This window comes from Hemitrygon akajei, chromosome 4 (assembly GCF_048418815.1).
Source record: "Hemitrygon akajei chromosome 4, sHemAka1.3, whole genome shotgun sequence".
Lineage (NCBI taxonomy): Eukaryota > Metazoa > Chordata > Chondrichthyes > Myliobatiformes > Dasyatidae > Hemitrygon > Hemitrygon akajei.
In genome coordinates, this window is record NC_133127.1 from 34806571 (window position 1) to 34827574 (window position 21004).

The window sequence follows — 21004 nt, forward strand, 5'->3', positions numbered from 1 at the left end:
ATTTGTGCTTCAGTTCCATTTCATATCTCACCCCCCCCCCCCCCACCCTTTAATGTTATTGTGAGCATCAGGCAGGAACTGTGAATGAAACACTCTTCTTCCATTTCACCATCTTCCATTCAGTGTACATTTTTTTTTTAGAAAGAGTAACAAAATGAGTAGTTTCCCTCTCCCATGTGCATGCCTCCTGCAGTTTTCTGACCAAGGAATCCTGTTCTGTGCTAGACGGTTTTTAGTCTTTGAGGTGATAGGAAACTAGTAAAAGTTGAGCCCTGGATTGTCACTTCTAACATCTTTACCAGTCCTTTCTTCTGTTCTCTACAACTTGTGGGAATAAGCTGTTAGTAAAAGTTTGAAATGGACAATATATTTATGTAAAGTTTTTTCATGTGTGGTTGCTAATCTACTTTCCAAATTTGGAAAATTCAAGAAATCTTTAAAATTCCAACTATCTTTCTTTTATCATTGGTTAAAAAAAAATTCAAAAGGTGGAGGTAGACTGGGCCAGAATACACAAAATAAATAGTTTTACTAAGAAAATTCCATTGCAGTGATGATATTTAAAATGCTGTCATGTCAAAAGCTGCAAGATTATTCATAATTTATTTACACTGTATGCCTGTGGTGTTGCAAATAAGTTTTTCATTCTAGCCATGCATCTATGTACTTGTACATTAAACTCAACTTTGACTTGCACTGAAATGAGAAAATAATCGTATTTATTTAAGCCTCAGCTCCAGTTGTATCATTAAATTGATATGATCACTTATCGGGATTTTCTTTCGAAGTAACGTTGATCTCTGCCTGATGCTTTACTGAGGGGAAATATCCCAACTTACACATAAAATCATCTTGAACAGACTGAGACCTCCGGCAGAAGACATCATTGCCGAGGAACAAGCAGGTTTCCATAAGGTCAGAAGCACCACTGAGCAGATTTTCCACCTCTGCACCCTCTGTGAAAAACACCTTCAGCAGCAGAGAGTTCTACCATGTCTTCATAGACTTCAAGAAGGTGTTTGACAGAATCTGGCATGATGCCTTATGGGCCACCATGAAGATACAATCCATCAGCTTTATGCCAAGGCAATCAGTGCAGTACTCACTCGGCACCATTGGGGAGTGGTTCCATACCTCTGTAGGAGTCCATTAGGGCTGCCTCCTCTCTCCCACTCTCTTCAACATATTCCTGGACTGGATTATGAGTGATGCCCTTGAAGATCATGTGGGCACAGTCAGCATCGGAGAGAGGAACATCACAAACCTAAGATTTGCTGACGACATTGATGGACTTGCAGGAAAAGAGGACGAACTGGCCAACCTAGTCAGCCATCTTGACAGAGCCTCCACAAAGTTTGGAATGGAAATAAGTGCTGAGAAAACCAAGCTCATGGCAAATGCCTATGGTGCCATCACAACAGACATCTCAGTCAATGGCCAGAAACTTGAGACAGTGGGGGCAATCATCAGTGATGAAGGATCAAGACCAGAAGTCCTGGCAAGAACTGCACAGACAATGACTGCACTATCCAAACTCAAGACAATATGGAAGGACAGCAACATCACCATGAAGTACAAGATCAGACTCCTGCGTGCATTGGTATTCTCCATCTTCCTGTACACATGCGAGACGTGGACCCTCACAGCAGAGCTACAGAGGAAGATACAAGCATTGGAAGTGAGATGCTAACGCAACATCTTGGGCATCTCATACTTGGACCACATCACAAACGAGCAGGTCTGCAAGACCATCCAGCACCACATTGGCCCTCATGAAGACCTTCTCATAACGGTGAAGAAAAGAAAGCTGAGATGGTACAGCCACGTAACAAGATCCAGTGGCCTTGCAAAGACCGTTCTACAAGGAACTGTAGAGGGGAAAAGGAGAGGCAGACAGAAGAAGATGGATGGACAACATTAAAGAATGGACAGGGAAAATATTTACAGTGACCCAGGCTCTGGCACACAACCGCGACAGATGGAACAGACTGGTGCAATATTTGTCAGGACAGCGTCCCGACAACTCCACCAGGAGCTGAGGGCGCAAGGCAAGTTACATGGATGGAGTCAGCAGGTCAAGCTGCAGCTATAGAGGCCAAAAGTGCAAGTTAATACTTCAGGTCAGGACTGAACAGGAAAGGAAAGATTTAAGGTATAAAGTAGGATAAGGGTGAGAACAACAGAAGAGTGCCCTTGGTGGTCCATGTCTTTCATCCAACCAGCCACTACCATTTTTGCCAACTCTACACATTGCTTCACTGACATGTCTGTCCTCAGCCTTCCCCAAAGCCACAGAGGCAAAATGCAAATTGGAAGAACATCTCATGTTCTACAGGTAGCTTACATCCCAACAGTACAAACATAGAATTTTCCAGTTTGAGTTAACTTACACCCCCGTTGTTCTTGTCCCTGACACACTCACGTGTCAATATAGTTTTCTTCCCCTTCTGTTCACCTTTTCTATCTTCTCCACTGGCTCTGTCCGCCCATAATCCCCTTCTTGTGTAGTTCCATCAGCCTCTACTGCTACATACCAGCCATCACTCCTCTTCCCTCCAAGTCCTGTTGCAGGAACTCAACCCAAAAAGCCTACTTACATATTTTCCCTCCCCAGTTGCTGCTTAACCCACTGAGTTTTCCAGTGTTCCGAATCAAAATTTTAAGCCCTTCCCCTACCGCCATTTGTGAGATAGTCTGTTCTCCAGGATTCCGATAGAACCCTCAAATAAGTGTTTGGAAATGTGTTCTGCATGTTCAAAATCATTTTTAAAGAACACTTGGATTAAAACAGCTTTACCAGAATAACCTATTCAAGCTTGCCAACACCGTTCAGGTTCCCCCTACTGCCCCCCCCCCCCCCCAAAAAAAAAACCTCTTTCACACATCCAATTGTATACCATCAGTAAGTTAACAAACCTGTGTGTGGCTATCAGGGACGAATGAGTTGAGTCAATGAAATATGTACACAATGTTTCTAATTTGACAATGTTTAATGGAAGCAGTACATTTTAAATCTCATTAAATGGTAGACCTTTCCTTTAATACAAAGGACGATAGTTACCTTTGTTTTTCATCTTTCCAGTTAAACCTGGGAAAGACAATCGACTGCCAGTTAGGAACTGCCCATTTTAAATTATTTCAAGAACACAGTTGAAGTATATGCATTTTTTCTACACAAATAATATTAAAAGAATTTAAAAACAATTTTGAAGCATTATCCAGTATCCACATCAAGCATAAATTATTTGGTGTAAAGACTACAATTGATTTTCCACAAAAAAACACCCATGTCTTTACTGTAAAACTCAAGCATCAAAATAAATAATGTTTAGCTAGCAAGTAACTTAACACACCATTGAAATGAATGAACATTTCAATGTGAGTTAGTAATATTCAGCAGTACCTATGGTGCTTTTTCCTCACATCTTTAAACTAAACTCTACCCGAGATGGCCAACCACTAATGCTGCTGCTTTTCCTCTTCCCTTCTAAGGGTGTGGATCTTGTATTCAAGTGTTAATTGATACCATACCTGCTACAACAGTCTGCTGCTGAGCTTTGACCCAAAAATGTTAACTCTACTTTCCCACAGATGTGGTCTGATCCACTGAGTATTTCCAGCATTTTGTGTTTTTATTCTAATCATCAGTAACTTAGTTACAAAAATATTACAAACACATTTGTACAACTGTATTTACTATAGTTGGCTTCTAGTTACTCCTTATAAAATGCTGCTTAAAAATATAGATTTTATAGTTTTCAAAAGACTGTTGTTTTGCAAGTTAAAGTAGGCCCCATCTATCTAAATCCCTGACTACAGCTGTTGAATATAAAGTGAATCCACTCTGCAAATACTCAAAGGCTCTGCCTCTGTGCTTTGAATAGAATTCATTTTTATTTAAAATAGACTGAAGAATGAGAATTGCATGGAAAAGTGAACAGAGGAAGCATCACAGGGAGGTAATGACAGATCTTTTTAACTAGTCGATGGGTCACGTACTGCAAGAAAATAAAACACAGAAGTTGATCCAAGGATTGAGCTGGTCTTACAAAAAAAAAGATAGCAGCCCTTCAAATCAATTACATTATTAATACAAATTAGACTTGAAATAAACTCTACAGAAGCTCAGGGTACATAACAATGTTAAAACTTCATTTGGCTTGCAAATGTACTTGGACTTATAGACTACAGTATAGCGACAGGTAAATGAATGGTTCCTTTTCACCTGGTCTATCCTTGCTCACTGAAATTGATAGTTTACCAGCATGCTGGTGCAAAGGCAAAATGGAAATAAGGTACCACCTTGAATCAGACAAGGGACGTAGCTAAAAGCCTAAAAGCAGAAGACAAGGGTCTATGACTTTCTCTAATATTCTCGGTACCCATTTTTGTTTAGCGAATATTTACCTCCTTGATTTAATGAGCACACTCCCATGCTTCATTGCAGATTGTCAAGATTATGAAGGCAGAGAAGTGGGTTAATTTTACATTTTGTTCACACTGTTATATGGAGTTTATCAAACATAGCAAATACATATTTCAAGGATTTTTACCCAATCTCTTCTCCCAAATAAAATTAATTAACACCCATGTTATTTTGAGTCCAACCACCTTCCCTCCACCTAAACTGTACAGCCTCTATTACAACAATTGCTATTGAAGCATACTCAGGGCTCCATTAAGAAACCAATGTTATTTTTGGTTGGAAAAAGTACTTCCATTTTAGTATCTACCTATCTACACATTTCCTACGTCCAAAAAAATAGTGCATAATGAGCATTTAGGTGAGAACTCAGTTCACGATTTGATTGAAGAGGAGCCTTCACCTTATTTTTCTTCAACAGCTTTGTGTAGATTTATAGGTTGAGGCTAATAATTTATTTCAGCATCCCTGGATAATGTACTATTTATCTCTGTTTAACCCTTACCACCACTCCACCCTTGATCCATCAGCACTAGTGTAGAGATCCAATAGTTTCCCCATATAGAATTTCTCTGTTACTTGAGCCATAAAAGACACGCCATTGTGGAATTAGTCTTTTAGTTTGACATGGGGTGGAGGGAGGAAAGAGGCCAACAATGAATTCACAATTCCTTCCTAATTGATATTGGCACTCAAAGCATTTGGTATTATTGGCAAATTGTTGTGATGTAGAAACATGTGTGTATGTATAAATTCTGGCAGCAAAGGCTGCATTCTGTGGTAGTAACCCAAATCGCCATCTTCAAATGATCTTGCATCTCTTGGTGGCCAGTATGTTGATGTTCCAACATCACAGAGCACCTGTTGGCATTTGTGCTGTTGTAATCTGTGGACATAAGCAGTTAGCACTGAAAACATTAACTGAGATGATCCACATATCACCAAAGTGTTTTATATAGATAATCTATATGTAGAAAATTCAATCCAATATTTGCTTATTTGGCTTGGTACTAATTTTAAATTATCCGTGGCATGTGACTGTTTTAAATATACCAATTGCAAGTCACATGTCACAGTACAGTCAAATAATACAGTAAACAAAACAGACCTTTACAGATACAGGCTGTAATACATCCAATTCATGTGTTAACATCTCAGATCTCCCTAGGAATGCTGAAAGAATCCAAGAATGTACAGTATAAGCTTAGGGATCCTGGTTCCGAAGCAGTCAGCTACTCGACAGGAAACTGGAATCTGGTGTACAAAACTTGTGTTTTCACTCCAGCCAAAGCGCATGACCACATACTTCCCTCCACTATATTCCATCTGCCATGTATTTGCCCATTCTCCCAAAATGTTTAGGTCCTGCAAACTCCCTACTTCTGCAAATTACCTGCCTCTCCACCTATCTTCATATCATCTGCAAACTTAGCCACACAGCCATCAACTCCATCATCCAAATCAATGACATAAAGTGAAAAGAACTGCTAGTCACAGGTAGCCAACCAGAAAAGGTCCCTGTTATTCTCACTCTTTGCTTCCTGTCAGTTAGTCAACCTGGTACCTTTCCTGTAATATCTTATTCAGCAGCCTCATGTGCAGCACCTTGTCAAAGGCCACCTGAAAATCCAAGATAACATCCGCTGACTCTCTGCCTGTTATTTCCTCAAAGAATTCCATCAGAAGGAAACCATGCTGACTTTGGTCTATTTTATCACACGTCTCCAAATACCCCAAAACTTCATCCTTAATAATGGACTCCAACATCTTCCTAACCACCAAGGTCAGGCTAGCTGGTCTAAATTTCTTGAAGAGTGGAGTGACATTTGCAAATTTCTATTCCTCCAGAACCATTCCAGAATCTGGTGATTCTTGAAAGATCATTACTAATGTCTCCTCAATCTCTTCAGCCACCTCTTTCAGAACCCTGGGGTGTGCACCATCTGATCCAGGTGACTTATCAACCTTCAGACCTTTCAGCTTCACCTTCTCCTTAGTAACAATAACCACACTCACGTTTGTCCCAACACTCTCGAATTTCTGGCACACTGCTGGTATATTCCTGAGTGAAGACCATGCAAAATACTTACTAAGTTTGTCCGCCATTTCTTTGTCCCCCATTACTACCTTTTCAGTGTAATTTTCCAGTGGTCCAATATCCACTCTCACCTCTCTTTTACTCTTTATATATCTGAAAAAAATATTTGGTCTCCTTTTATATATTATTGGCTAGCTTATCTTCATATTTCATTTTTTCTCTCTTTATGGCTTTTTTAGTTGCCTTGTGATGGTTTTTAAAAGCTTCCTTTACTTTCCCTCCCGGGAGATATCAGAATGTGTGATATCCTTAGATGCTGAGAAGGCTTTCGATCGGGTTGAATGGAATTATTTATTTAAAACCTTAGAAAAATTTAATTTTGGACCAGATTTTATTCAATGGATTAAATTACTTTATCTATTTCCTGCTCAGGTTCTTACTAATTTTCAAAATTCCAAACCATTTAAGCTTCATCGTGATACTAGACAAGGCTGTCCGTTGAGCTCTTTGATCTAGGTTTAGAACCCCTTGCCATTGCTTTTCGAGAATCTAATGATATCTGTGGTATTTTAAGGAGAGGTATTACTCACAAAATTTCGCTTTACGCTGATGATATATTGCTGTTTATCTCTAATGTTGAGACCTCGTTACCTTGCGTACTTTCTTTACTCTCCTGTTTTAGCCAGCTTTCAGGATATAAACTGAACCTACGCAAGAGTGAATTATTTCCTTTAACTAATTTTGTATCAATTAATACTAATCTCCCTTTTAAAGTTGTAAGGAATCAATTTACGTACTTGGTTGTAATAGTCACAAAGAATTACAAACACCTGTTTAAGGAAAACTTTCTTACTTTACTGAATCAGGTAAAAAGGATTATCATTAAATTGGTCACCTCTTTCACTATCATTGATTGGACGAATTAATTCTATTAAAATGAATATTCTACCTAAATTTATATATCTTTTTCAGGCTTTACCCGTTTTTATTCCACTCTTTTGACTCTCTTGATTCTATTTTATCCTCTTATATATGGAAAAATAAACATCCTCGTTTAAATAAAGTTCATCTTCAAAAATTTAAAAAGTCTGGAGGTTTTGCCTTATTTAATTTTAGGTTTTATTGCTGGGTAGTTAATATATGATATCTTACATTTTAGCTATATTAATCGTGTAGACTGTCCAGTATGGGTCTCTTTAGAAGCTAACTCTGTTAATAAATTATCTATTATTTCTCTCCTTGGATCCTCACTTCATTTATTTGAAAATAAACTAACTGATAATTTAATAGTTAAACATACTCTGAGGATCTGGATACAATTTAGAAAACACTTTGGTTTATTGAGATTTTCCCTTCAAGTCCCATTTATTCTAATTTTTTTAAAAAACCCTCCATGACTGATTGGGACAGGTTGGGTATTAAGCAACACACACAAAATGCTGGTGGAACACAGCAGGCCAGGCAGCATTTTGTGTGTGTTGCTTGAATTTCCAGCATCTGCAGATTTCCTCGTGTTTGCAGGTTGGGTATTAAATGTTTTTGGGATCTGTTTGTTGGAGGAAACCTCTTTTCATTTGAGCAATTGTCAGCTAAATATAGCTTACCCAAAACTCACTTTTTTAGATATTTACAATCAGAGACTTTTTAAGATCTCAATTATGCACATTTCCTATAAGTTCGGTTAAGAACTTACTAGACATAATTTTTAGTTTGACACATTTTCATAATGGTTCAATATCTAATATTTATGGTATGTTACTGGAGATGAGGAATGTTCCTTTAGACAAATTTAAGAATCTCTGGGAACAAGATTTACAGACATCAATATCTGAGGAAACGTGGAATGAAATTTTTAAACTGGTTAATACTTCATCGCTAGTGCTCGTCATTTCCTCGTACAATTTAAGGTGGTGCATAGAGCTCATATGACTAAGGATAAGCTATCTCGTTTTTATTCGGATATATCTCCCTACTGTGACAGATGTAATAATGGAGAAGCTTCATTAATTCATATGTTTTGGACTTGTCTGAATCTTGAAAAATATTGGAAGGAAGTTTTTCAAACTTTTTCCTTACTTTTTAAAGTCAATTTTAAGCCTAACCCTCTGATGGCCCAATTTGGTATCATTGCAGGACAAGATATTAAGCTGAAGGCATCTGAGTTACATATTTTGGCCTTTTGCTCTCTTATAGCTTGGAGGACGCTTTTATTTAAATGGAAAGATGTTTTTCCTCCTGCTCATGCTCAATGGTTATGCGACGCTATGTCATGTTTAGATTTAGAGAGATTCATTGTTCAATTTCTGAATCTCGTCATGATTTTCAAACATTGTGGGGACTTTTTCTGAATTATTTTCAAAACCTTTAATTCATTGTTTAAACTCAGATGTTGGCTATTATTAATTTTTATTATTTGAGAAGGTAATTTACCTTTTCTCCTTAATAAACAGCTTTGGTCTTTGTAGGGGTTAGATTCTTTTTTTTGTAATAAATTAGTATATTTCAATATAACTATTGATTAACTTTCATGAATACAGGGTAATGAGATTGTTATTATGAACAGATATAATGTAATTGATAGTCTTTTTAAAATCTTTTCTGACCTTTTATATACACTTTCTTGTACTCTGTATTCTTCTATGTAGAAACTAATAAAAAATATTAGGGAAAAAAAGCTTCTTCATCCTCTAACTTCCCACTAATTTTTGCTATATTAAGTGCCTTTTCGTTTGCTTTTATGTTGCTTCTAACTTCCCTTGTCAGTCAAAGTTGTGTCATCTTCAATTTAGAATATTTCTTCATCTCAGGGACCTATCCATCTTGTGCCTACTGAACTGTTCGCAGAAACTCCAGCCTTTGCTGATCTGCTAGAATTACTCCTCCAATTAACTTTGGCCAGTCCCTCTCTTGTGCCTCTGTAACTTTTGTAATTCCCTTTACTCCATGGTAATATTGATACGTCTGACTTTATCTTCTCCCTCTCGAACTGCAGGGTGAATTCCATCACTACCCCCTCAGTAATCAAATCTGGTTCATTGCACAACACCCAATCCAGAATTGCCCTTTCCCTAGTGGGCTTAACCACAAGCTCCTCAAAAAAGGCACCTTGTAGGCATTCTACGAATTCCTTCTCTTGCGATCCAGGACAAACCTGACTTTTCCCAATCTACCTGCAGTTTGAAATCTCTCATGACTATTATAACATTGTCCTTTTTACATGTCTTTTCTATCTCCCGTCGTAATTTGTATCCCATAGTTTGGCTACTATTTGAAGGCCTGTATACAACTCCCATCAGGGTATTACCTTTGCAATTTCTTAACTCTGTCCACAAGGATTCTACATCTTCCGATCCTAGGTCACCTCTTTCTGAGGATTTTATTTTATTTCTTACAATCTGGGGCACTCCTCCCTCCCCCACCTACCTGTCCTTGCGATACAATGTGTATCCTTGGATGTTAAGCTCCCAACTATGATCTTCTTTAAGCCATGACTCAGAGATGCTCACAATGTCACACATTTAACTATACTACAAGTTCATCTACCTTACTCCGTATACTGCAGTCAAATACAGCACCTTCAGTCCTGTAATAATTACACTTTTGATTTTGCCCCCATGTTACATTTCAACTCATCCCACTGACTACAATTTTGCCCTGTCATCTGCCTGTCCTTCAGTCTCACTACGGACTGCATCTACTTGTGGTGGGCAGCCCCACCCGAAACCCTATGTCTCCAGTTCCCATTCCCCACCAGATTAGTTTAAAGCCTCCCAATGTTGGGAGGGTTAGCACAATTGTTTTACAGTACCAGGGATCAACGATTGGGGTTTGATGGCACTGCTGTTTGTGAGGAGTTTCTACATTCTCTCAATGATCGCGTGGGTTTCTCCCACATTTCAAAGATGTATCGTTAGCATTAGTGAGTTGCAGGCACAATATATTGGCAATACTTCTGGGCTGCCCAGCACAACCGTCGCTGATTTGAATTGACACAAACCACAAATTTCACTATGTTTCGATGTACACATCACAAATAAAGCTGATCTTTACACAAAGGTGGATGAGAGCTTGTCTGTACTATGATGATTTAAAACACACCGTGATCTTTTGGAAATAAGAGTGATCGAGAGAAGGATGTTAAAGGGGAGCTTCACTTTCAACACAATTAATTTACACAACATTCTATAGTGCACAGATGATTTGCCACATCTGCAGTGTCAGATGATAAACTGCATAGTGGAAAATGTGTTTACAAAGAGAACCCCCCCCCCCCCCCCCAACCCCCTGCCTGCAGGTGGACAATAAAGGAGGAAGGCAGGCAAGTTAGTTAAAAGCATAACTAGTATCGCAATGTATTTGCTGCATGAGAGCCCACCATGATGTCACACTCCAATCAAGACTTCACCCGTGCCTTTAAGGAGGGAGGTTGAAAACCTGCCTTAGCCGTGCCGTAACAACAACCTCTCACTCAGAGTCAACAAGCCCAAGGAGCTGATTAGTGACTTCAGGCGAACGAAACTGGAGGTCCATGATCCAGTCCTCATTGAAGGATCAGAGCTGGAGAGGGTCAGCAACTTAAAATTTCTCGGTGTCATTATTTCAGAGGACTTGTCCTGGGCCCATCACACAAGTGCAATTACAAAGAAAGCATGGCAGCGCCTCTACTTCCTTAGGAGATTTTGCGTGACATCTAAAACTTCAACAAATGGCTATAGATGTGTAGTGCAGAGTATATTGACTGGCTGCATCACAGCCTGGTATGGAAACCCAATGCCCATGAATGGAAAATCCTACAAAAATAGTAGATACGGTCTATCATAGGTAAAGCCCTCCCCACCACCGAGGACAGCTACTTGAAACACAGTCACAAAAAGCAGCATCCATCATCAGGGTCCTCCAACAACCAGGACAGGCTCTCTTCTCGCTGCTGCCATCAGAAAGAAGATACATTAGCTACAGGACTTGCACCACCAGATTCAGGAACAGTTATTACCCCTCAACCATCAGGTTCTTGAACCAAAAGGAATAACTTCACTCAATTTCACTTGCTCATCATTGAACTGTTCCCACAATCAATGGACTCACTTTCAAGGACTCTTCATCCCACCTTATCAATATTTATTGCTTATGCGTTTATTATTATTATTCATTCTTTTTATATTTACAGAGTTCCTTTTCTTCTCCATTCTAGCTGAATGCCCAAGTTGGGCAGTCTTTCTTTGATCCTGTTATGGTTATAATTCTAGGTTTATTGAGTATGCCCACAAGAAAATGAATCTCAGGGATGTATATGGTGATATATACTGTATGTACTTCGATAAAAAATCTACTTTGACCTTTGACCACGTATTCCTTCCTCAGGCTTTCCCCTTGTGTACAACCTAAATTTCTAAATTTATAATCAACCAACTATGTGGTAGTGAGTTCCATAATTTAACCACATACAAATAAAGAGCTTCCTTCTTTATTCCTTCCCAGGTTCACTAGCAATAACTGTGTATTTGTTTACTCCCTACATTGTACTTATGCATCCAACTAAAGCACTTTCACAATTTGAAGTCCCTCTTGGACCATCGATCATTCGTGAAATTGGAGTGCCCCAGCCTGTCAGTGTTTCCTCACAAGTATCGTGTGTGTGGCACTACAATGGTGTCAAATGGGATTGACTCAGAACGGTGGCTCAAAACCAAGTACCTCTGAGGCACAGCCAAGCTGCAATATACACCACCACAACTGAAACCTCACGTCTCTCACTCCACCACTGTAATCAAATGAGATCAACTCCAGTTCAGTGACGAGAGAAGAATGAGAGGTGCCAAGCAGAAGTGCACTAATATTGAGCAGTAAAAAGTCACCCCTACAGCAGGTAGGTGACAGAACCTGTGGAGGTGATAGATTACTGGGAATATTAGAGATTAGACAGCCGTCAATCAGCATAGAGTAAAATGGCCTCATTCCAGTTTCTGAGGAAGTTTGGAAATATTGAGTCATATGATGAATTACCAAACAGCAGCCACAGAGAATGAATTCTGCCAGCAGAGTTGGGGATTTGTGAGGGGTGGGGGATAAGGGGAAAGGACAGCAAATAGTACTTACACTGTTAATGGTATCGAATGAAACTATAACCCTCTTCTCCAACAGTAGCATATTGCGGTTCAGCTACATTAAAAGATTAAACAAAGAGAGAAAAAGTTAAGGACAATGAATTCTACGGCTTTTGTCAATGTTGTTTGGCCTTGGGGGTTAATATTTGACAACATGCATGGATTAGCAGCAAACGCAGGTAGACACAGGCAGTAGCAATTTGAGAGATCGAGTGATCGAGCAATCCGTCCACAGGGATAAGATACAAAAAATATCCAGGAGGAATGGTTTGACTCTTATGTACCACACACTGAGTGTTGAGCATTTTATTTTTCCAAAATAATTCTATACAATCCTTACTTTGACCTCAGTGTTCATAGGTGCTTCATGGCATCAGATGGAAACATTTACTTGTGTTTTTATCACTACTTTTCGAAGAATTATAGGGAAAATTAAATTTATATTAATTAAGAAACTACAGAACTAAAGACAGAAAATACCAACATTTCAGATTATCAGTGAAATGTCAACTGTTCTTTTGCCACAGATGCTGTCAGTCCTAACAGTTCAAAATATTTTCCATTTTTATTTCTGTAAGTTAAATAAAGTCAATTCTAATTGCTTTCTAAACCATTAAGACTGTGCTCCCAATGTGAAGGAGGTTCACATTCAAACAGTGAGATCAAAACCAGATTTAAAAAAAAAAAATTACTTTGCACAATTGCTATAGCGTGATCCAAGCAGACAGTATGGAATCTGCTCATCACACTACAGACTTCTGTGGTTCAGACTGCACTTCCTCAGGATCTAATCTCTGTGAGGAAATACTCTGCCACCTGACCCACATTTCCTCTTCAAAATAAAGTGAACTACTAAAATAATAAGGCAAGAACAAAAGGCCTGAAACCAATCCATAAAGAATGAAGGGAAGGTTCAAGTTCATTAAGTAAGCCTACTTACACGCTGAATTCTCAGGGTTCGGTAGAGGCAGACGTCTGAGGAAACAAAAGGAAGATTATATGTTACTGCTCTCTCACAAGACCAAACGAGGGAAGTCTTTTTCCTAGGCTGGGGGAGGATAAGACTAGAGGACATGGTACAAGGACAAAGGGAAGTTAAAGGAGATCTGAGGGGCAAGATTCTCCACATAGAGACTTTGGAACAAGCTACTAGAGAAAGAGGCAGATACAATAATGTTTAAAAAGCATTTGGACAGGTATCTGGGTAGGAAATAAATAAAAGAAATCAGGCCTAATGCAGGCAAGATAGGCATGGATGGGTTAGTACCACTTTATGACTAATTAACTGGTGTATATCCCCCTACATTTTCATTACATCGTCTTCAGAGTATTAATCAAGTACGTACATGGAATGAACATAGTTTGCAATTCAATTTCCGACCCCTAAATGAACACAGAAGAGCATATCGCAGTACAGTTCTATGTTCATTTTGGGGCTGGGAATTAAATGTAAACTATGCTCCATTCCACATACATATTTAATAATACCTCTGAAGATTCCAAAGGAAATGTAATGCCAAATTTTAAATAAATATTGAAACAGAGTTGTGCTGTGAGGCAGGTACTTTCTCAGAGGTCCAATACCGGCAGGGAGGAGGACCTTCTCCCACCCCAGTTTTGTGCTTCATGAGGCTAGTGAGGAAACCACAGGTGGGGTACAAAGCAACTGCCAGGGTGGCTGGGTAGTTTCTGAGGTGATGCAAAACCTCTGTGAGATCCTGAGGCATCCCGTGTCCCTGCAACACCCTGAGCGATCATAGCTCAAGATTCCCAGGAATCAACTTGGATGCTGTATTTCTCCCTGCAAAGAGCCCCTGTTCACTTGGTAAGCTCCTCCTGCGGCAGAGCTCAGAACCCTGGCATTGGCCAGAAGAATGAGGTGGCACACCCTGTGTATGCAACTGTGCGTAGAGCCTCACTGCTGGGTGTAGCAGCCCGGGAGCGCATACACACTTAGACTTGGAATGAATCTGGAGGATTTGGGGGAAAGGCAGCTTCAGTGGCATCTTTCCAGCACCTTAAGGTGCCTTCTGTGGGCGGCTCAGGTTTCAGAGGCACACAGGAGGGCAGGGATCACTGCCGCCTGGTAGACCAGAGCTTTGTGCCAACTCTGAGGTGTTGATCTTTAAACACCCATTTCCGCAAAGAGACCAACAGCTGTGCAGTGCAGATATGCTGCAAGGAAGAGACTAGGAACAGATCTGCAGCTCAATACTGGGCATCTATGAAGCACTGTGGACTACCTGCAGTGCAGAAACGTAGACTAACGCAGTCTGTAACCACATTCCTCAGAGAACTAGTACTATTAAGCCTGGCTCAATGAGTGTAGAAGGGCTTTTCCAGGAAACAGACCAGGCTGACCCAAAACTGATCATTGCCCCCTTGGCATGTTATACACCACATTGGCGCCAGAATATGTGGCAATGTTTGGGGGCTGCCCCCAGCACATCCTCATATTGTGGTTGTTCGTGCAAACGATGCAGTTTACTCTATGCTTCGATGTACATGTAATCAATGAATGAATCTAAAATATAGTGAAGCTGTAATACAACAGGAACTGAATGGAATCTCAAAACCAACATATTAGACTTGGGTTCCTGATGCACTGTCCAAAGTTCTGATGCAAGCTCTTAAACTGCCTCCACAGATGCTGCTTGACTCTCTAAGTTCCTCCCACAATTTCCTTTATTTTTTGCTCTGGATTCCATCATCTAAGAGTAAACCTAGCAATTATAGGCCTGTCAGTTTGACGTCTGTGGTGGGTAAATTAATGGAAAGTATTCTTAGAGATGGTATATATAATTATCTGGATAGACAGGGTCTGATTAGGAACAGTCAGCATGGATTTGTGCGTGGAAGGTTATGTTTGACAAATCTTATTGAATTTTTTTGAAGAGGTTACGAGGAAAGTTGACGAGGGTAAAGCAGCGGATGTTGTCTACATGGACTTCAGTAAGGCCTTTGACAAAGTTCCACACGGAAGGTTAGTTAGGAAGTTTCAATCGTTAGGTATTAATATTGAAGTAGTAAAATGGATTCAACAGTGGCTGGATGGGAGATGCCTGAGAGTAGTGGTGGATAACTGTTTGTCAGGTTCGAGGCTGGTGACTAGTGGTGTGCCTCAGGGATCTGTACTGGGTCCAATGTTGTTTGTCATATACATTAATGATCTGGATGATGGGGTGGTAAATTGGATTAGTAAGTATGCAGATGATACTAAGATAGGTGGCGTTGTGGATAATGAAGTAGGTTTTCAAAGCTTGCAGAGAGATTTAGGCCAGTTAGAAGAGTGGGCTGAACAATGGCAGATGGAGTTTAATGCTGATAAGTGTGAGGTGCTACATTTTGGTAGGAATAATCCAAATAGGACATACATGGTAAGTGGTAGGGCATTGAGGAATGCAGTAGAGCAGAGTGATCTAGGAATAATGGTGCATAGTTCCCTGAAGGTGGAATCTCATGTGGATAGGGTAGTGAAGAAAGCTTTTGGTATGTTGGCCTTTATAAATCAGAGCATTGAGTATAGGAATTGAGATGTAATGTCAAAATTGTACAAGGCATTGGTAAGGCTGAATTTGGAGTATTGTGTACAGTTCTGGTCACTGAATTATACGAAAGATGTCAACAAAATAGAGAGAGTACAGAGAAGATTTACTAGAATGTTACCTGGGTTTCAGCACCTAAGTTACAGGAAAAGTTTGAACAAGTTAGGTCTTTATTCTTTGGAGCATAGAAGGTTGAGGGGGGACTTGATAGAGGTATTTAAAATTATGAGGGGGATAGATAGAGTTGACGTGGATAGGCTTTTTCCATTGAGAGTAGGGTAGATTCAAACAAAGGACATGAGTTGAGAGTTAGGGGGCAAAAGTTTAAGGGTAACACGAGGGGGAATTCTTTACTCAGAGAGTGGTAGCTGTGTGGAACTAGCTTCCAGAAGAAGTGGTAGAGGCAGGTTCAGTATTGTCATTTAAAGTAAAATTGGATAGGTACATGGACAGGAAAGGAATGGAGGGTTATGGGCTGAGCGTGGGTCAGTGGGACTAGGTGAGAGTAAGCGTTCGGCACGGACTAGAAGGGCTGAGATGGCCCGTTTCCTTGCTGTAATTGTTATATGGTTATCTGCAGTCTCTTGTGCCTCCTTATTAAGATTCCTGGGACGAAGGGGTGGCCTACATTTAGGATTGGAAGAATTGGAAGCAACCTTATTTGAGGATAAGACATACGAAAGGGGATCGAGAATGGGCATATACAGAGATGTCTGCTCTCATTAGGAACGTAGAATGAAGAGGCATGGCTTTAGAATAAATGGCTGTTGTATCCAGAGATACCGGCCACGTGACAGACGCACTGCCACCTGGCTGGTCGGAGGACACACCACACGCCAATCAACATTTGGTCCCTCCCAACTAATCAATGCACACCTAAATTATTGGTCACCTTAATTGGATTATCTCACCCAGCCCCATGCTATAAAAGGTGAGACATGTGCCTGGCTCGGTCTCTCTTACAGACCACCTCATTGAAGGTAAGTGCATTGATTTATGTTTGGGAAGGTCTATCGTTTGTCCTGGTAAGGGAGCCGTGGCTATCCAAGGTCAAGGGGGATAGCTGTCGTAGTGCTTTTCCCTTGTTCTTTGTTTGTGTAACCGTACCCTGTCCCCACACCGCTTCCTGTATATTGTAGTTGCTTGTGTTGACCCGACTTCCCCTTGTAAATAAATTCCTTATTATTAAAACTGTGTGTGTCCAGGCCTCTACTGTTGAGACTCAAAGAACCAGTTATTTCCATCACAACATTTGGCGCTGCAGAGCAGGGTCTCATAGGTTTTGGCTGGACACAAGCACAGGGGATAATGTTCTGGAATAAGGGGAAGAAAGCCAGTGCAGGCACCCAGGATAAGATCCCCAGGTGGGCTGATGAAAGGGAGGGATTTGAGAGTCTGGCCAGCATGCTGGCAGACCACGGAAAACCAGTGGACTGGTCTGAGCAGTTAGAGCCCCGTGGAGAGAAGCTGGGCCATCATGTGGTCTCCCTCCTGAAGGAATCAGGGTTCCCCAAAGCCAAGGGGAGTCAAAGGGGCGCCTTCTGGTTGTTTGCGTCCCTGCTGAGACGCCAGGTTAGAACTACTGATCACTTGCAGCACTTGTGTGGTCAGAAGGACAGGGAAATTGAAGACCTCAGTCAGCGTCGTTGCACGCTGAAGGAAGCAGCACAGGCTGCCCAGGCCCGAGCCAACGACCTTGAAGTTAGGGGAACTGAACTTGCCTGTCGCCTCATAAAACTTCAGCAGGCCAGGGCAGCCCGTCGGTCTGGCTGGCAGCCGGACCCATTAAAGAGTCGAGCCTTAGTCCAGTGTGGCGACAAGCTGGACGCATGGCTGGGGGATGGGGACATCTGGCTGGATAGTGACGACGAGGGGGTGCCCGAGGAGCCAAGGTCCCACAACCACCCTTCCCCCTTCTCACCTGAGCACCGACATGCCCGACCCGTCACCACGCGGTCCCAGGTTCACCGCAGGGAGGAAGGGAACGAGGGGTAGACGGCCGGACCTTCCCCTAGTCACTCCGAGACCACAGAGACCCGGGACTTCTCCCCCAAGGAGCTGACCCAACTGGCGGATCGGTACCGCCAATGACCAGGCGAGCACCTCGCGGCCTGGCTGCTCCGGCTGTGGGACGAAAGGGGGGCCCAACCTCAGCCTCTCCCATCAGGAGGCAAGCGCCCTGGGAAGCCTCTCTGACCAGCAGAGCATAAACAATGTGCTGCGGGCGCCACAAGCAGAAATCCACGACGGCACAACCTTGTGGGATCGGGTAGTGACCGCGGTACGAGCTCGCTATCCCACACTTCTGGAGTGGATCTACACGGGCGCCCGCAATGGGGTACGGTCAGTGAGGGCACCCGGGTAATCAGGGAATGGGCACTGGTCAACGGCATCTATCAAGGTGCCTGCGACCGTAATTTCCTTGAAAACACACGAGTGACCGGTGCCCTAGCGGGATACTTGGTCACTACCGTGCGCCCCGTTCTGAAGTCTGTAATCCTGCCCCTCATGGCACCAGCCAGCGGTAGGACCGTACGGGATGCCATCACCCTCCTGGAGGGGTTAGAATATATGCAGAGGGGCACCTGCACAGGTCCGGAAGACCGAGACAAGGGCCCTAGACACTATCCCTCTCAGATATACACGCTGGCAGCTGTACACAGACCTGCTGCGTGCAGGGGTGGATCGTAACATTATAGATGGCATCCCCACCCCCAACCTATATGCCCTGTGGAAGGAGCATTGCAGGGGGAAGACTACTTACAAAAAGACCACCCACACCGAGCCACCCTCCGCGCCTCCCTTACCTGAAACTGTCTCGAAGGCCCTCGAAGCAGAACTCAGACAGCTCGTCAGGCAGGAAATGTCCCACCTCCACCAGCAAAGTGCCTCACCCCTGGCGTGGCAGCCCTCTTCCCCCCTCCCATAGGATGAAGGCCAGGGCCCCTGGCGCATTTGCTCTCTCGCCCTTTCCCGCCCGGGGGACCTGAGGCCACATATACCCGTCACAGTACATTGGGGAAAGGGAAACACACAGAGGTGGATGGTGCTTGTCGACACAGGTGCCCAGCACACGATTATCCCAGGCAATCCTGCCTTATGGAGGGGTACGGACATGCAGATAGAGGGATTGGGGGGCTCCCTGTTACCAGCTAGGGAGGTCACCCTTCGCCTAGCCATAGGCAACCATTCCCCCAGATGTGTACAAGTCCTTATTGCCTCCTCCCCGGAATGTATCCTCGGTATCGATGTTTTAAAGGGACAATCACTTGAAACAAACGGGCAAGTTCACCTTCGGCATCGCACGAGCCACTATTGTTGTTGGGGCGGCTAAGTGGGAGCCAATTGTTATCTCCCCCCCCCCCCAGATCATCTGTAACAGTCAGTACAGAGTGCCGGGGTGGGGGTGGGGGGCGCCAAGAAATCCCAGACTCCATTCAAGCCCTGTTACAGGAGGGAATTAGAACCGCTACCTCGCCTTTCAATAACCCCATTTGGCCCATCCGAAAGAGGAACGGCTCCTGGTGGATGACCGTTGATTATAGGCAATTGAACAAGGCTGTACCCCCCCTCGCCGCCGCTGTACCTGACAGTGTCACCCTTATTGAAGACATCGCAGGCCGTCCCCATAAACCCTGGTAAGCTGTTGTCGATTTAGTGAATGCATTTTTCTCGATTCCCCTGCACTCAGATAGCCAAGACCAGTTTGCCTTTGCTTGGGATAGCAGACAATACACATTTAATCGCCTGCCCCAAGGCTACATTCACAGCCTCACTATCTGCCTTGGCCTTGTCTCCCGCGATTTACACAACATCCAATTCCCACCGGAGATTTCGATTGCTCATTATATAGACGATATTCTTCTCCAAGGCCCTTCTGAGACCATTGTGTCAAAGGCCCTTCACATGCTAATCGAATCCCTCAGGGGACGGTGCTGGGCCATTAATATGGAAAAGATACAGGGCCCCAGCCAGGGTGTCATTTTCCTCGGAGTACAGTGGAACTCCGGGCACAGAAGCATACCCGATGCCGCTACAAATAAAATTTTAAATTTTGCCGTCCCCTCGAATAAAACTGACACACAGAGATTCGTGGGGCTCCTGGGCTATTGGCGGCAGCATATACCCCACTTGACCATGCTTCTCCAGCCGCTCTATAGGATCTCCAGGAAAAAATCCACATTTCTCTGGGGGCCAGCGGAACAGGCTGCCTTTGATACGGCGAAACTAGCGGTGGAACAAGCCATGCCACTTTCTTCCCACCAGGCGGGTCTGCCTTTTGAGTTACAGGTCTCAGCGAGCGAGACGGTCGCCGAGTGGAGCCTCTGGCAGAAGACCTCAGGGCGTTGAGTCCCCCTCGGTTTCTGGACCAAGTCCCTACCTGAAGCGGCAGTGCGCTACAGCCCCTTCGAGCGCCAGCTACTAGCCTGCTACCTGGCGCTTCTCGCCACAGAACACCAAACAGGCACCGACCCTGTCGTCCTTCGCCCCCATCTCCCCATAATGCGATGGGTCAAGTCCCCCGATTCTACCCACAAGGAGGGCTGTGCCCAGAGGTCCTCCATTGTCAAGTGGAAGTGGTACATTGTGGACCGGGCTGAGCCCGGTCCTGAAGGGGTCAGCTGCCTCCATGAACAAGTCATGGCTTTCCCCCAGTCCCAGGACCCTGCCCCGGACATCCCCGAGGTACAACCCTCCCCAGCATGTTGGGGTCAACCCTTTGATTCCCTCGACCCCAACAGCAAACTGCGCGCCTGGTTCACAGACGGCTCCAGCCGCTGGAAAGGGGGTAAACAATTTTGGAAAGTGGCATCACTTCATCCCGCCGCGGGTAGAATTTTAACCACCGAGGGAGGGGGGGGGGGGGTTCCAGTCAACTTGCCAAGCTGGCGGC

At 43.0% G+C, this 21004-nt stretch overlaps 1 protein-coding gene across 1 annotated transcript in view; it reads right to left on the bottom strand.

Moving 5' to 3' along the window:
• Positions 1–2971: 2971 nt before the first annotated feature.
• The window catches only part of pstpip2 (proline-serine-threonine phosphatase interacting protein 2), a 144118-nt gene continuing 126085 nt past the window's right edge, over positions 2972–21004 (bottom strand). Inside the window, exons 13-15 of the mRNA XM_073042290.1 lie at positions 13506–13540; positions 12558–12620; positions 2972–5309 (exon numbers count right to left, since the gene is read on the bottom strand). Of these exons, the coding sequence (XP_072898391.1) occupies positions 12562–12620; positions 13506–13540 (94 nt within the window). The 3' untranslated portion in view covers positions 2972–5309; positions 12558–12561. The remainder of the gene's footprint in view (positions 5310–12557; positions 12621–13505; positions 13541–21004) is intronic.